General features: G+C 36.5%; 2 protein-coding genes across 4 annotated transcripts; both read left to right on the top strand.

Moving 5' to 3' along the window:
- Window positions 1-439: 439 nt before the first annotated feature.
- LOC127882450 (glutathione S-transferase A-like) lies at window positions 440-3,525 on the top strand. The gene is made up of 2 exons (XM_052431092.1): window positions 440-590; window positions 2,995-3,525. Exons 1-2 carry the CDS (start codon window positions 510-512, stop codon window positions 3,220-3,222), a joined length of 309 nt encoding a protein of 102 aa, XP_052287052.1. The 5' UTR covers window positions 440-509; the 3' UTR covers window positions 3,223-3,525.
- A 3,114-nt stretch (window positions 3,526-6,639) lies between these two features.
- LOC127882447 (glutathione S-transferase A-like) lies at window positions 6,640-16,500 on the top strand. Of its 3 annotated transcripts, none has more exons than XM_052431087.1 (5): window positions 6,640-6,797; window positions 7,311-7,496; window positions 12,425-12,599; window positions 13,129-13,235; window positions 15,096-16,500. In XM_052431087.1, exons 2-5 carry the CDS (start codon window positions 7,320-7,322, stop codon window positions 15,315-15,317), a joined length of 681 nt encoding a protein of 226 aa, XP_052287047.1. In that variant the 5' UTR covers window positions 6,640-6,797; window positions 7,311-7,319; the 3' UTR covers window positions 15,318-16,500. The 3 variants fall into 3 exon arrangements, with proteins under 3 accessions (XP_052287047.1, XP_052287048.1, XP_052287049.1); XM_052431088.1 differs by lacking the exon at window positions 6,640-6,797 and adding an exon at window positions 6,908-6,931; XM_052431089.1 differs by lacking the exons at window positions 6,640-6,797; window positions 7,311-7,496 and adding an exon at window positions 8,503-8,697.
- Window positions 16,501-16,533: the final 33 nt, after the last annotated feature.

Raw genomic sequence — 16,533 nt, forward strand, 5'->3', positions numbered from 1 at the left:
CCTGCCTGCCTGCCTGCTGTCTGTCTGTCTGTCTGTCTGTCTGTCTGTCTGTCTGTCTGTCTGTCTGTCTGTCTGTCTGTCTGTCTGTCTGTCTGTCTGTCTGTCTGTCTGTCTGTCTGTCTGTCTGTCTGTCTGTCTGTCTGTCTGTCTGTCTGTCTGTCTGTCTGTCTGTCTGTCTGTCTGTCTGTCTGTCTGTCTGTCTGTCTGTCTGTCTGTCTGTCTGTCTGTCTGTCTGTCTGTCACACTTTTTTGGATCCTGCGATAACTTTAAAAGTTCTTCATGTTTTTGTTCATGAAACTTGAAATATAGGTAGATGGCAATATGGAGATTACGCACGTCATTTCAATTTGTTCCTACGTCAAGAATTCTGGTTGCTATGGCAACAAACTTTATTTCAAAAATAATCTGACAATGGTGGAGTTTCACCGGTAGGGGACAATATTGCTTGGCAATCTCTTGTTATTACTGTTTTCTTTGTCTAAAGCCGTTGATCTATGAGCGCTGGCTCATGTCCGCAGACGACTGGAACAAAATAGACGTCACCGCAAGGGTGAACAGGGCCAAAACGGAGCTTGGGTACTGGGAGAGGGTACGTACAGGGTATCCACATTCTGAAATATTAGTGGATCCATTTAGGGAACTGGTTACTTGATTGTTTTAGGATACCAAGAGGTTATAGGATGAAATCTGGGTACTGGTAAAGGGTTATCATAGGGGTATCCAGGAACTTGGAGAAGTTGCGTACATGTAATTCTGGCAAGTATAGAACGTATCGGTTATCCGGATGCTGGCATAGGGTGCGCGATTGATTTCTCCAGATACTAGGATTTGGAAGAATGTACAATGATAAACCGGATACTGGGAAAAGTTAGTTTATATGTTCTCGTATCCAGAAACTGGAAAAATTGCTTAAAGTGTATCCGGATACATGAGAGTGGGTATTTAAATGACGGTGTATCCAGATATTGAGAACAGGCGTATCCGTGTATTAAGATACCGAAAGGTGTTGACATCGCTTGAGGGTTAGTTGCTCTCAATTGTGTCTTTACAAGAGAAAGACATGGCTTAAATGTCCATTCAGGTGAAAATAATATTTCTTTAAAAACGCAAGAAAATTACTTTCCCCAAGACAGTGTCTTAAAATCAATAAGGGTTGCTGGAAGACTTAATATATAAATAATTTAATGTCCACTTAGGTAGAAATCTTACATGGTTTGAAATTTGCTATAGTATATCTGTATGGAAGTTTTTCCTGGAACGGTAATACACTAAACAACTTTAAAATATTGACAATTTGAATCATGAAATATATTAAAGTCCCCGTTCGCGGAAAAGATCGTTGTTTTGCATATAAATGGTATAGCGATAAATAAACTTTACATAAATTCATTGAGATATATTTTTTATCGAGGTTGACATCAAAAACCTGGTCAAAATCGAGTTTGAATCGATAAAATAATATATAAATGATCATAAATACACGCAAAATCATTGCAGCGTCGCGATTTATGCAAATTATATCTATATATTTATCTTTCTCTAAACATTATTAAAATATGGAAGATAAATACATAGATTTAGCAAAAACGTAGCGTTGCAACTCAGTTTCCGTCTGTAACAGATGTATTTGCATTTGTTCTTACCTTCTATCCGCTAAATTCGCCCGTATCCGCAATTTTGTTTGTTTAGTTTCGAATTAACGTGTCGAATCATGAATATTAATTAGGTCGTTTTCGTACTTTACCGTACTCAACCCCAACATAAAAATCGTTATATTTTTGGTTTCAACCGATTTCAACCGGAGTTTCAGTGATATCCTCAGTAAAATACGTTTTCTTACGATTCTGCCCATATATATCTCCGCGAACGTGGACTTTAAATGAACTGGGTATGTCAGCTCAGTATGTAGGGCGCTGGACTAAGAATGCGAGGATCGCGGACTCGATCCCCGGCTCGACTACATAATGTGTGTGGGGATTGGTTAAAAAATAACTTCTTTAATGTTCTCGCCCTAGCTTTGATTTTAGTAGGGAGTTGTCAGTTACTGGATTTAGTATGTGCACTTAGAGCTGGTAAGCCTGCTAGCACAGTGTGAGTTGGTTGACTGAGTAATGCAGTCGAAAGTTACTTGCATGTGTACCTAGAACTGAAAAACAAGCAATCCGAGGATATGTGAGTTGGTTAGCGGACTGCCATGATACATCTTTAACGTGTAATGTTACAAAGAGAGAGCAATCCAACCAACCAAACACACACATGTAGATAATATAAATTGACATTAACGAGAATTGCAGATTCTTACAGACCTACTAAATGAACGGCTTGTTACTTCAGAATTCACAATAGTAGTTTCCATTTAGAACGAATGTCAAATACTTTAATATGGTATATGAGACTAACAAACGATGGTTGAGTATTTGTCAAAACACTGTATACAGACATAACACAATAACTTAATGTTTGAATAACAACTTATGTGTCAATAATTAATAAATGTTATTCTCACCACGGATTTAAAGATTTACAACATACACAATGTAGTTCACTTATACAAATACTAGAGTTAATATTAATAGTGTTTAAAACAGATTTGGGCTTATTTTATTGTCATTATAAGCGTTTAACAAGAAGCAACGCGATGAAATACTCCTTATGAAGACTCCATTAATTATTAATAACTCCCATGGTAAGATTAAATGCAAAAGAAATAATAGAAGGGAAGCAGCTCTTTAGAAATTCTCGAACAAGGTTGTGTTAAATTACCTCCCTTTTAACAAGTTTCTTGGATGACTTATTATTTAAACATGGAGTGAACATGGTGATAAAACCACAGGAGGGAAACAGAAACTTGATAAATATTTTTTGACCATGTTGCTCTTCTTGATGATAACATTAAATCAATAAATAAGTAAATAAATAAATAAAAAAGAAATAAGTAAACAAGATTTTTATACTACGTATATGTTCATCAAGACTACGTATATATTCTCCAGACTCTGACCGGAAGGAGGTACCTTGTCGGCGACAAGTTCACTATGGCTGACGTCTGCTGCTTCCCGTTCGTTGCTTTCATAGTGAGGCTGGGAGCCAAACTGGACGAGTTTCCGGCGCTACGCGGTTACTACGAGTTCTTAGTTAATCGACCGTCGGCTCAGCAAACATGGCCCCCGCATTGGAAGGAGGGACCGTGCGGTGATACGCATTTTATGGAGGGATTATAAACTGATGGATTTAATCGTTGCGTTCGTTGAATAGTGTATACATGTTTCTGCTGTTAACAATATGTTTGTCTGTGATTATTGATAAACTACCGAACAATTAATTTAAGCGAACCAAAGCAATAAACTCACGAAAATGCTGTTTCCAAGAAAACAATTATGAAGTAGAAATGACATGTCAAAACAATAACAACAACATGAAACGTACGGTGTAATTTTCCTGGAATTTTCCATATTTTCTTACATGTTATTGTAAATTTTAAATCATTCTGAATCATCATTATGTAATAAAAATAATAATTACTACAGTTGACTTATAAAAAACAACAGTTGACGGATCAGATCGGAAACACTTTTAACTTGTCCTTGTGACTTCACCAATCATATATTGCTACGCAGCAAATACATCTGATGATATTAAATGAAGGATAAATCTTTAAGCAATAATTCTGACCCACAGAATTTACACAATTCTGATCCAGTCAACTCGTTGCTGTAAACTGTGAGCTATGCTTTGTTAATCTGTGTGCCTAATACATCCGAACACTAACTATATTTATTCTAGTTCCAGTCGTTTTTTGCCATCAAAACCTTGGGGCATCTCAAAATGTGTTTTATCTGTTTAAGTACTGTAAAGTAAGTATTTTACTTGATAATGCACCCATGAAAGGTGTTACATAGTAATTAATTCATTAATATGAATTATTTATATACAACGAATTACATGATTAATTGAAATACTTGTTATTTTCATTGTAATATGTTGTATTTGATATATTTTTTTCTGTCCTTCAATTGTTATTAAGTGACATCATTGAAAATTAAGATTATAACAAAGTACTTAAATCATAAATCATACACTTGAGAGAAAATGCACATTACACCGAGCCCCAGAGGTAAATATCAGGAAAAATTTAACTATTGATATCTTTAATTTTAAATCGGCCTTACTCCCATCATATTAAATTGTAACGTCATACGATACAGTGTGTTACAACCAGCAAATACTGTAACAATTTACATCGTGGGATTTAAAGAAAGCACAACACTAAATCAACTTGATATGTTACACAACGCAATGTTAGATTCTGTTTGATTTGTACACATTTAACATTAAAACTTAAATTTCCATGACAGATCTTAGTAAACTTTTAGAAAACATATGTTCAAGAACAATATTAAATATTGTTTCTATTAAAAGGGCCTTATCAAGTTTTGGTAAATTGACAAAATAAAAAAAAAGTTGTTTCAAATTCGCAAATTTTCGTTTTAGTTATGATATTTGTGAGCAAACAGTAATGCTGAACATTTACCATGCTCTAAAACATCCATTATATGCATCTTTTGACGATCTAAAACCTGAAAATTATAAAGCGTTGCAAGGCCAAAGGAATGAATAATTTGGAGAGTTCTTTTGTTGTCGTTATTTTTGTGACACTACGAGGATCACTTATATAAAGAATAAAATACATCACTCATGTATGAGCAAGGATGGCCGAATGGTCTAGGCGATACACTTTTACTCCAGAGGTCCGTGGTTCGTGCCCAGTTGAGGGTTACTTTTTTCTTTCTTTAATTTTATTCTTGTTTTTTACGAGAGCTTTTTAGATTCAATGTTTACATTTATCAATATAAACAATTTAATGACAAACTTCAATATATGCCAAAATCGGTGAAAAGGTTCATACGCTTGTTTCGAAACTGGAAGTAAACCCGGCATTGGTCAATTTTGTGTTTCTTTAACATGACTGGTGTAAAATGCCTATGTAAGTGCCTGCTAAATTTTCCGATATATAATATTGCCGTAATAGTCTAACTTCTATGCGAGATAAATACAAAGTCTGGGAAAACAAAAGAATAGAACACCGCGTTTAAATTGTTAAATGAACACGACATGGTATAACCTCGTTTTACAAATGGTTTTATTTGATTGGGCCATAACTTTATGTGCAGATATGAAGCCATGCTTCTCTATTTCGTATAGGAAACACATAACAGTGGAAGAAACTTCCCGTTTGGAAAATAAAATGTTTTTTTCACGTCACAATAGATCTATTTAGTATCACATATCGTTATAGACGATTGAATGCTCATCGAATTAGCTGTCGTAAACGTACACTTGGAAAGTTTTCTAACGCAACACTATTCAAACTTGAATATCTCAGTCATTAGTAAAAAAATGATTTAAACGTGTACATGTGATCATTTGACTTCCGTCACTTTCCTATGTGGATGGTTCCACTAACAGCATCGTCGTACTATAAAGTAACATAATAGGCTTAAAATAAACCCATTCATAGGGGATTGTACTAACAGGATTCCGTACAAATGTCGGTTGCCTATTCTGGCTTATAAGGACGATTTATAGAAAGACTGATATTGTCTTTACAAAAGCAATAAACTCTACTGTATCCATAACGTTTTGATTTGATTTAATGTCTTTAAAGATGCCATCACTTTACATAGTACAAAAGGCGTTATTACGACTTTTTTAAAGCGTTTATACGCCTATGAAATTTTCTAGCGTTATTACACCTTTTACGCGTTTAAAGCCTTCCATTATGGCGTTATTACGCCTTTCGTAGCGTTATTTCGAGTTTATTAGCGCTATAATGCGTTTGTTTGCGTGTACGTGTTTGTTATGGTAGTTACGCCTTTATTTGCGTTAATACGACTTCGATTTTTTTTTCAATGGTACTTATGGGCTTTCGTACTTTTCTGATCTTAGTTCTTTGGACAATTTTCTGATTAGGCTGAAATTTCCAGTATGAAAGCATATCTAGAACTAGTGCCACATTGTTCAGGAAAACGTCCGCCTTCAACTTTTGATGCCATGTTTGTGTTTATGTCTAGAAATAATAAATGTATACAATAACTGGATACATATGTATTTTTTCGTGATTAGGAAACAATGATTCCCAATCAGGAACCCACTGAAACTGTCAAATCGAATAGTTTCCCGATCAGGAAATTGGGTTTCTAATTCGGGAAACCACTGATTTTAACATTTTTATGTAGATTATACAAATTTAGCAACCGTATTGAAAGAAAATCAGGGCCTTTAAAAACAATTTGCACGGTAAAAAATAAGATATGTATTTCCTCTACAGAAAGGCGGTGTTAAAAACAGATTTTTTGTATATTAAAGTTTCCCCCAGCCCATTTTCTGAACCCACCATAAAATTGCTATTTCATTTCCCGATCGGGAATAAAAATGAAAATTTTGTCTATGAGTTTTCCGATCAGGAAACCAATATGGGGATTCCCCTAGTTTCCCGAACGGGAAGTTTCTTCCGCTGCATAACGGCTACCTTTCTTAGTTTAAATTGCAAGTTTGCGAGATTAACTTCCCCTTATTGATTTACACGCTAGTGAACATAATTATATACAAATGTACATGCTACAAAATTAAAACAAAAACAAAACGTTATCAGTTATATGATAACACAAAAATAGAACATATAGTCAATAGTGAACTTTTTTTAAAGGGGGACTACATTCTAGAACATTTCGATGACCTTGACCCGAAAGTCTTTACTTTCGCTTTAGGCACTTAGTCGGATACCGCGTTTTACAAGGTAAGTTTAAATACAATGTACGATCTAGCAGAGTAAGATAAAGCAAACTTCATATGTTAACGTTTTTAAACAAATCGCATATTGATGCAGAATACTAATGGGCTTAACTTTTGTCAAAACTGTTTACTATACTTGTAAGTACAAACAAGTTTTGATCACCTGTGATTTGTCATGTTACTTTTTGGATAACACCGACATAAAATAGTATAGTATACAGTTTAAAAGTTTAAAGATACAGTGGCTTGATTAGACAAATCGTTTATGCACCAAAGTAATCATAGTCCCTTGTAAGTGGTTTGATGTTAAGTAACCTTCAGTATGGTGGAATATTAGAGTCACACGTATACAATGTAAGGTTTAAATTGAAGAGCCTCGAGACGTCCGCACACGTTACGAGTTAAAACGTCTCTATTTAATACACAATATTCGCATGTCAAAAACACTGAATATGTGAGTCCTTATGTGCTGCGGCATGATATGCTGTACGAATGCGAGTGGCTATATATTTCACAGAGATAAGAAATGGCTGCCAATAAGGACATGTTTCTGTGGTGGGGTTCAGGCTCCCCTCCCTGCTGGAAGCCCATGCTGGTTCTGGCGGAAAAGGAGATGTGGGAGGGGCTGCCTAACAAGCTAATCTCATTCGACAAGAAGGAAAACAAGGAGGCCGATATTTTGGCTGCCAATCCACGTGGACAGGTGATGAAATGGGGTTATTGGAAATATTCTGTAGGGGAAAATTGTACTTTGAGGTACAGTTTTTACCGCACCTTGAGTGTTAGCCAATCAGAAGACGCCTTACATCTGTCGCTTTGATCCGCATGTTAAACATTCATTTCTTCATCAAACTGTTCAGAATGTTCACCTAAATGATATCGTGTTAAAATTTGAACATGGTTCACATGACTTATTTAACTAGGTCAAATTAAAGAAAGAACGACGCTCAAGTTACTGTTTCCTTCATTGGTTTGTTAGTGCAAACAACATTAATGATTAAGTACCCAGCCTTACTCAAGTACACCAGCAGAACGTTATTCATAGGTATCCGCCTACACCCACCCTTCAATACAGATACATATTGACGGTGAGTTCAATGTATAACATTCATTAATTATTTTTCTTCAATTTCGATATTTATTTTTTTTGTCCTCAATTTAAAAAGTGATTTTTAACATTTATTATGAATAAATCTGAAGGAAAAGCGGCTTAAGAGACGAGTGTTTTGATTTGCTGTTCAGAAAATTTGTACATGCACGTCGAAGTACAAATATGTACGTCGAAGTACAAATTGTACTTCGTGGTTCAAATATATACTTCGATGTTTATTTCATATTTGTACTTCGAAGTACAATTTTTGTATTTCAAATTACAACATGTTATTCGAAGCACAAATTTATGTTTACCTAGAAGGCTACACAGACTTTCGACCCAAATGGTACGCCATAGAGATCGACATTAATACGTGTTCATCCACCCTCACGTGGACATGTGGTGATAAGGTGGGTGTACGGGTGGTCGTGTCGAAGATTAAATTTGATAACAAGTTGAAGGCCACATAAGATAGTGGTGGGGCTGGGATGTTTTATATTAAATACGATGTTGAGAGACATTTATAACGCGACCGCATTCCCCCCAGCACTATTGAGTGATTGTGAACGGTACCTCGACTCGGAACATTTTTTAAACGTATTTAAGATCTAACAACACAGTTTAGCTACGGCGGGTTTTGATCTAAACAATAAAAAAGATATGTATGTTCAACATGTTACTGAAATGATGGTTCTTTGCATGTGTGCTGTATTAAAACACACAGAAGCTAAGTATGACATTGATATTCAATAAAACGGGTTGCTTTAGAGCAACGTTCATTTGTTTCTACCAACATCGCAAACCAAGTAGGGTAGGTATATGTTGGCTAGTTTTTAGCTCCGCTGGCCAGAGGCCAGCGGGGCTTATGTCATGGTCCTGTGTCCGTCGTGCGTGCGTGCGTGCGTCCGTCCGTCCGTGCGTTAACTTTTTCTTTAAACATCTTCTCCTAAACTACTGGTCCAATTCTGATGAAATTTCTCAGGAATGTGTCTGGGGTGAACCTTTTCAAAATTTGTTCAAATTATGCTCCTGGGGTCAAATTTGACCCTGCCCCGGGGGTCAAAAATTGAAAATTTGCTTATATAAGGCCTATTTTGTGAAAACTTTAAAAATCTTCTCGTCCATAACCATTGGGCCTAGGGCTACCGAATTTGGTATGTAGTGACATCTTATAGTCCTCTACCAAGTTTCTTCAAATTATGCCCCTGGGGTCTAATTTGACCCTGCCCCGGGGGGGGGGGGGGTCAAAAAATTGAAAATTTGCTTATATAAGGCCTATTTTGTGAAAACTTTAGAAATCTTCTTGTCCATGACCATAGGGCCTAGGGCTCCCAAATTTGGTATGTAGTGACATCTTATAGTCCTCTACCAAGTTTCTTCAAATTATGCCCCTGGGGTCAAATTTGACCCTGCCCTGGGGGGTCAAAAAATTGCATATTTGCTTATATAAGGCCTATTTTATGCAAACTTTAAAAATCTTCTCGTCCATAACCATTGGGCTTAGGGCTACCAAATTTAGTATGTAGTGACATCTTAAAGTCTTAAAGTCCTCGACCAAGTTTCTTCAAATTATGCCCCTGGGGTCGACTTTGACCGTGCCCCGGGGGGTCAAAAAATTGAAAATTTGCTTATATAAGGCCTGTTTTGTCCAAACTTTAAAAATCTTCTTGTCCATAACCGTATGGCACAGGGCTACCACATTTTGTATGTAGTGACATCTAATAGTCCTCTACCAGGTTTGTTCAAATTAAGCCCCTGGGATCAAATTTGACTGTTCCCCAGGGGTCACAAAATTGAACATATGCTTATATTGGGCCCATTTTGTGCAAATTTTAAAACGTTCTTGTCCATAACTATTGGGCCTATTTCTACCAAATTCGGTATGTAGTGACATCTAATAGGTCTCTACTTAGTTCGTTCAAATTATGACCCTGGGGACAAATTTGACCCTGCCCCGGGGGTCACAAAAAATGAACATATGCTTAAATAAGGCCTATTTTGTGCAAACTTAAAAAATCTTCTTGTTCATAATCATAGAGCCTAGAGCTACTAAATTTGGTATGTAGTGATATCTAATAGTCCTCTACCAAATTTGTTCATGACTCGCAGATGACCCCCTATTGATTTTCAGGTCACTAGGTCAAAGGTCAAGGTCACGGTGACCCGAAATAGTAAAATGGTTTCCGGATGATAACTCAAGAACGCTTATGCCTAGGGTCATGAAACTTCATAGGTACATTGATCATGACTCGCAGATGACCCCTATTGATTTTCAGGTCACTAGGTCAAAGGCCAAGGTCACGGTGACCCGAAATAGTAAAATGGTTTCCGGATGATAACTCAAGAACGCGTATGCCTAGGATCATGAAACTTCATAGGAACATTGATCATGACTCGCAGATGACCCCTATTGATTTTTAGGTCACTAGGTCAAGGTCACGGTGACCCGAAATAGTTAAATGGTTTCTGGGTGATAACTCAAGAACGCTTATGCCTAGGATCATGAAATTTCACAGGTACATTGATCATGACTCGCAGATGACCCCTATTGATTTTTAGGTCACTAGGTCAAAGGTCATGGTCACAGTGCCAAATAACGTATTCACACAATGGCTGCCACTACAACTGACAGCCCATATGGGGGCATGCAAGTTTACAAACAGCTCTTGCTATATTTTGAGATGATGCTTTACAAGGAATAATGCTACTATTGTATTTGTTATAAAAGTGTGAAAGGCTCTTAAGAAGGAACCAGAGATTATTAACCCTTTGCCAAACACTAACAGGATTTTACAGGTTTGTAGCTGACGACTTTATGAATAATTGTGATAAAAGGAGAAAGTGCTCAAGATGAGCATTTTCTCCTTTTATCACAATTATTTCTACCCTACCTGATCATTTCCTTCAGATTCCATTACCATTTAATTGTCGTCTGCAACCTCTTTCAAATTGGGAAAGTCCAAAATGTGTCGTTTGGTAAAGGGTTAAGGCATTTTGATTCATATGGGTCTTGTGAATCTGTTTCAAATCAAATGCATAGATTTGATCTTCAGCATCTAAAAATATGTGAAATAGAAAGAACGACAATATCTTTTTGAGAGATAAATGTACCTACGTTGTAAGCAAAGGACCTGTGCAACAATTCCCGGGGTTTAGTCTGTTTAGTTAACACGTAAGTAACTTTTTCCATATATAAAAATGCTCACCCTTCCAACTTTAAGCGCCCAGTGGGACGAGGGATAGAAAGAGAAAGTCACATGCTTGAGTACATTTCAACCCATGCGCATTGCACGTTTTTTCGCATAAAAAACAGTGGAGCGATACAGGGCCATCATAGCCCTCTTGTTTTATTGTGGTGTCATATTTTTAACAATTGACTAAAAATATGTAATAACATGCAGAAATATTTCATTTATCTATTAAATATTAGTTTTTAATTATTTTTAGTTAATTTTAAATTGATTTAGCGAATATAAACAGTTATTTTAGCGAATTATTCAAAAATGATCGATATCCAAGCGCGGAAAATATCAAAAAGGCAAAGGTCGGCTTATGGAACGCGACAGCTTTTTTCACCTAATTACATGGTCAAAGTTAGTTTATTTTGACATGTGATGTTGATGAGATAGGGACCTAAAGAGAAATACTTATAAGATAAGAGGGGTATGTTGTTGATGGCTTATTTGGAAAAAACTATGGTCAATGCACTTTGGATTGGGCTGTATTTATTACGTTTGAATTTAGTTTGTCGCTTAACTCCGACTAACAGCTTAAATGGGCACAAGGTTTCTATTGTTGTGTGTTTTTATGTCCTGACGAAGCGGTGTGTCAAGTAAATTTGAAACGCTTAAAAAAAAACAACACCATATACCAATGGCAGTTTTGACACCGTTTAACCTGCTATATACAATGTATATATATTTGATTGTTGGATTTTATATCTTCTCACCAAGTTAAGATGACAGCTTTTTGCTATAGAAATGATGGGAACATGTAGGAAAACTTGCTGATCAAAGGGAATGCCGTAAGGAGAAACGAACATGCTTTGTAATTTTGACATTCTGTAATAAAGATGGTTTGGAAAGTATATGATTAGAACTGAACACTCAGACTTTTGACCAATTTCCTATGTTGTTGTCGAAAATGAGTAATTGGCAAAATAATAAGCCTAGAGACACAACCTTTACAATGTATTCACAATATCATGTTTTCAAAATACAAACATTGATAATCCTTTTCCCACTCAAAACTGTAATACTTTCCTTTCAAATGATCGCCATACTATTACCTTTGCCTTTTCAACTAATTATTTCGCAAAACTCTGCGTTGCATTTTACTAGTTGTGAAACCGATAACTAAAAGGAACGGGATTTCACCTGTTTATCGCCGTGTTCCGCTTAACACAACTTTCAAGTCGTCTAAAGGTGATGGACATATGGTTTACTTAATGAACATGTACTACAAACACACACACCTTGGTATTTGCTAGTACTCGGATCAAGATTTGGACCCACTTGACCTTCTTGTTTGTCAACCAGGTGCCGACGTTCAAGGACGGCTCCCTAGTCGTGAACGAGTCGAACGCCATCTGCATGTACCTGGAGGAGAAGTACAGTAACGATAGCAACCGGCTACTTCCGGTCGACGTCGAGAAGCGCTCGCAGGTGTATTGGCGCATGTTCGAGTCCGGTAACATTCAGAGCAACATCACAGGTATGTTCGAAAAAAAGTGTTTGAATTGTATAACGAAGTAGCACAGACGAGCAATGGTTTTAATGCCCGCCTTGCGTTTGGATTATTGTAAGTTCGATAACAAAAAGACCTTGGTCTAAGTAATCCACTTAAAATTCCTAGCTTGATAACTTGCAAAAGAATATTACTGTTATTAAACGGTGTACCCCGGTTTCATACAAAATGTTCTTGAAGATATCTGGTATCTCGCTGTTGTGATATGATTAACACTATTAAGTATCCTCTCCTCGCTACGGCTTATTTCGTGTGCTACATGCCGGGTTCCAAGCTTTGACCTATGGAAAACGCTATATGTATCAGATTCCCTGCTTCAGCACTTATACACCTATACATTTACTATATGACTGGTTTCCTGCTGAATGACCTATTTTATCCATACTTAATATCTGGTTCCTGCTCTAGCGCCTATATTGTTCATGTTATACAAGCATGGTTCCCTGCTCTAGAATATATGATTCATTCTTACACAATATGTGGATTCCCGCTGCAGTGCCCATCGTGTACTTAATATGGAATACGAAGCCCGAGGACCGAAACCAAGCTGAGCTCGATGAAAAGTTCACGAAGGCCAAGGAAGAACTCGGATACTGGGAAAGGGTAAGCGCTTTGTCAATCACGCGCACGTTGTTATAACTTTCCATTCATTCATTGCTCTCACATTATCGTATTAATCTTACATGGTATATTGATTACATAGTTTACTGGAAGTTATTTTGGTTTACGTGTAGGACCAAAACAGAGAAAGGGCTGAACATGGAATATATTATGCAAATTGTGCACATATACATTGGAGAAGCTGACCCAATGTTGTTAAGTGTTATTGTACCCCTGACCGATAACACTTATTTACTAATTTCCAAAGTTATTTTGTCCTTGACCGATAACACAAATTGAGCCCCCGCCAACTTTTGAGATTATTATGCTTATCTAAAATTTTAAGTCACTCGTTAGTCACGTCCAGTTTTAGTTATGTTTTAAAGAAATGTCGTTAAAAAGTATACACACATCGGCCTGGGTCAGAGATTTAAAATTATTCAAGAGTTTTGACGAGTAAACACGCCAAAAGTAAGCCCACTGACATACTAGTACATGGAATAGTACTTGTAATTATAAGAATTGCCATATTTTAATCAATCAGGTAAATACTGTTTCAGCAATCGACATCTTAACAGCTAACTGTAAAAAATATCGTGCATGTTCAAATTCATAATTTAGTTATAGGTTTGTCTTGGTCCACAATAAAGAACCATCGACGGTGATAATAAGTGTCAACTATTTTTGAGCTAGCAGTTGCGTTGCAACAGAGTTACATTCAACTGCATAATTGTGTTTACAATGTTGCTTGCAGCCTTATATTTCCCAAAACTTTCGTAATACATCTAGGTAATAGCTTGAGTATATAGTAAATATTCGATCAAAGACTCGCGTTTTGAGAATTCCACTGGTTGTGACAATTTAGAATCCATATGATTGCTTTTTGTGCTTTCGCTGAGTGTTTCCATTTCACACTTGAACCCAACCGTTCATGTAGACTGCAGTCTGCTGCCAGCGTGTTTAAATAGATAAAATGATGCAATTCTATTTCTGTTATATTAATTCTCAACCTAAATCAAATTAAATAAAATATTAAATCTCAAGCAAAACTAAAATACTAAAAGTTAAGTCTTTCTTGAAATAGTCAGTTAAACTCGCTCGTACCTGATACTCAGATCTATTTTCCATACACAGCCGTTTCATTGGGTCTTTTATATACCTTAGCTTGTTAACACTAAGTAAAATACCAAATAATACAAAACGATTGTTTAACAACAGATGAAGATGTGTTCAGACGTTTGTATGAAAGACAGAATAACAATATGGACATGAAAGGGATTCATAGAAAAAAGTAATATTCAAACAATAGCCCTGCATTGGCTCGTGCTGCGAACTCGGGCTTTGTGTCGGGCGTATTAACTCATTTATGTCTAGTGGTCTCTCCCATCCTTCTAAATTGGATCAATTTATTTCCAAAATTAGGGATGTCTAGTATTTTTATTTCTATATTTAGAATATTTCTTACAGAAATTCCTTTATGCAAACAGCACAGACCCTGATGAGACGCCGCATCATGCGGCATCTCATCTGGGTCTACGGTGTTTGCCAAGGCCTTTTTCTAGACGCTAGGCATAAATAGGTTGAGGCTAGATATACCTTAAAAAGGTTTGTTAGTCCATTATTGGCGAACAGATGCATAAACCGGTACCTTAAGATGTATTTCGACTCAGTTACCATCGTAGTTTGTGTGTCGCATATCTTTCACCGTTACCATCGTCAGAATGTTCTTCAACACTTGTTCACTCAAGGGAGCATCGTACTAATACATTGTTACTGTCCTATTCACAATGGTAGACGCATTTTTTTTTGTACGCGATAAAAACAACTTGAAATATTATAACCGACAATGCTCACTCTTTATAGACGCTGACCGGTCGTTCTTACCTTGTCGGCGACAGATTCACAATGGCGGACGTGTTTTTTTACCCGTTCGTCGCTTTCCTCGTGCGTTTGGGGGCCACGTTGAGGGAGTTTCCGGCGCTCAAGCAGTATTATGACCTTATTTCTCAGCGACCCACAGTACAAGCGACGTGGCCTCCCCACTGGAAGGAGGGTTCCACCGCACCTATTTTAGCTGCCCTTTAGCCCAGTCGGTGAATAGTGGGATCGGGCGACGGTTGCTTTGGTTTACTGACGCCCGCCAGCGGCAACTATGTTCTGAGCATCTTTACTTAGGGTACATTAATTGTAATCCATCCACTATATAGGAAGTGATGCACACATATACACTTTAAATGAGACATTTTTCATGTATTTTTTATATGTATTAACTATATGTTAAAATACACTTTTATGATTGTTATTTGTATTATTCGGCTGAAAACTCCACTATTTTCAGCAATATTTTTAGTCTATTTGTTGCCATAGCAACCATAATTGTTGACGTGGGAACAAAATGAAATGACGTGCATAATCTCAATATTGCCACCTATCCATGTTTCAAGTTTCATGAAAAAAATATGAAGAACTTTTTAAGTTATCGTAGGATTCATTATTTTCAGCAATATTTCTAGTCTATTTGTTAATATTTCTAGTCTATTTGTTGCACTAGCAACCAGAATTCTTTACGTATGAACAAAATGAAATGACATGCATAAATTCCATATTGCCATCTATCCATTTTTCAAGTTTCATGAAAAAAATATGAAAAACTTCTAAAGTTATCTTAGAATCCAGAAAAGTGTGACTGACAGACATAGCGCAAACCATAAACCCTCCGGTTTTACCAGTAGGAGACAACAAGTTGGATGAATAACTTGTTTTTTTGACATTGTTTTTATTATATGCCAATTTGCCGTGGTCAGATGTGTGATCATATACATACTTATGAGTTGTATTGTAGCATTGTAGTCTGAACATTGCTGTGTGTGTGTGATTTAGCTCTTTGTGTTTGGTATTCATAGAGAATCAAACACGCTGCACGATGTTTTTTTTATATCCCCACGTAGTAGGAGTATGCAGTGGCGTTTTCTGTGTGCAGACGTGTTGTGGGGACATATGTGTCTGTGACCCATTTTTAGTTTTAAACTAAACCGGAATTTAAATATCAATCTGAGACAATCAAGAGCACTTTGAACATGTTTAATTAGCAATATAGATAATACTAGTAATTATCAATAGTCGTATTCTACTGAACTTTGTTATACATACAAATCCCGTAAATAAAGATGACAAGATGTTAGTGGTTAATACAGCTATGTTTTTCTAGCGAGGGTTAAACATCTGAAGTTAAGATTTTATGCCGCCCAATAAACATATTATAAGTTTATGTATTCGACACGTACTCTCTTATTTCTTTATC

The sequence above is a fragment of the Dreissena polymorpha genome, chromosome 5, assembly GCF_020536995.1.
Source record: "Dreissena polymorpha isolate Duluth1 chromosome 5, UMN_Dpol_1.0, whole genome shotgun sequence".
NCBI lineage: Eukaryota > Metazoa > Mollusca > Bivalvia > Myida > Dreissenidae > Dreissena > Dreissena polymorpha.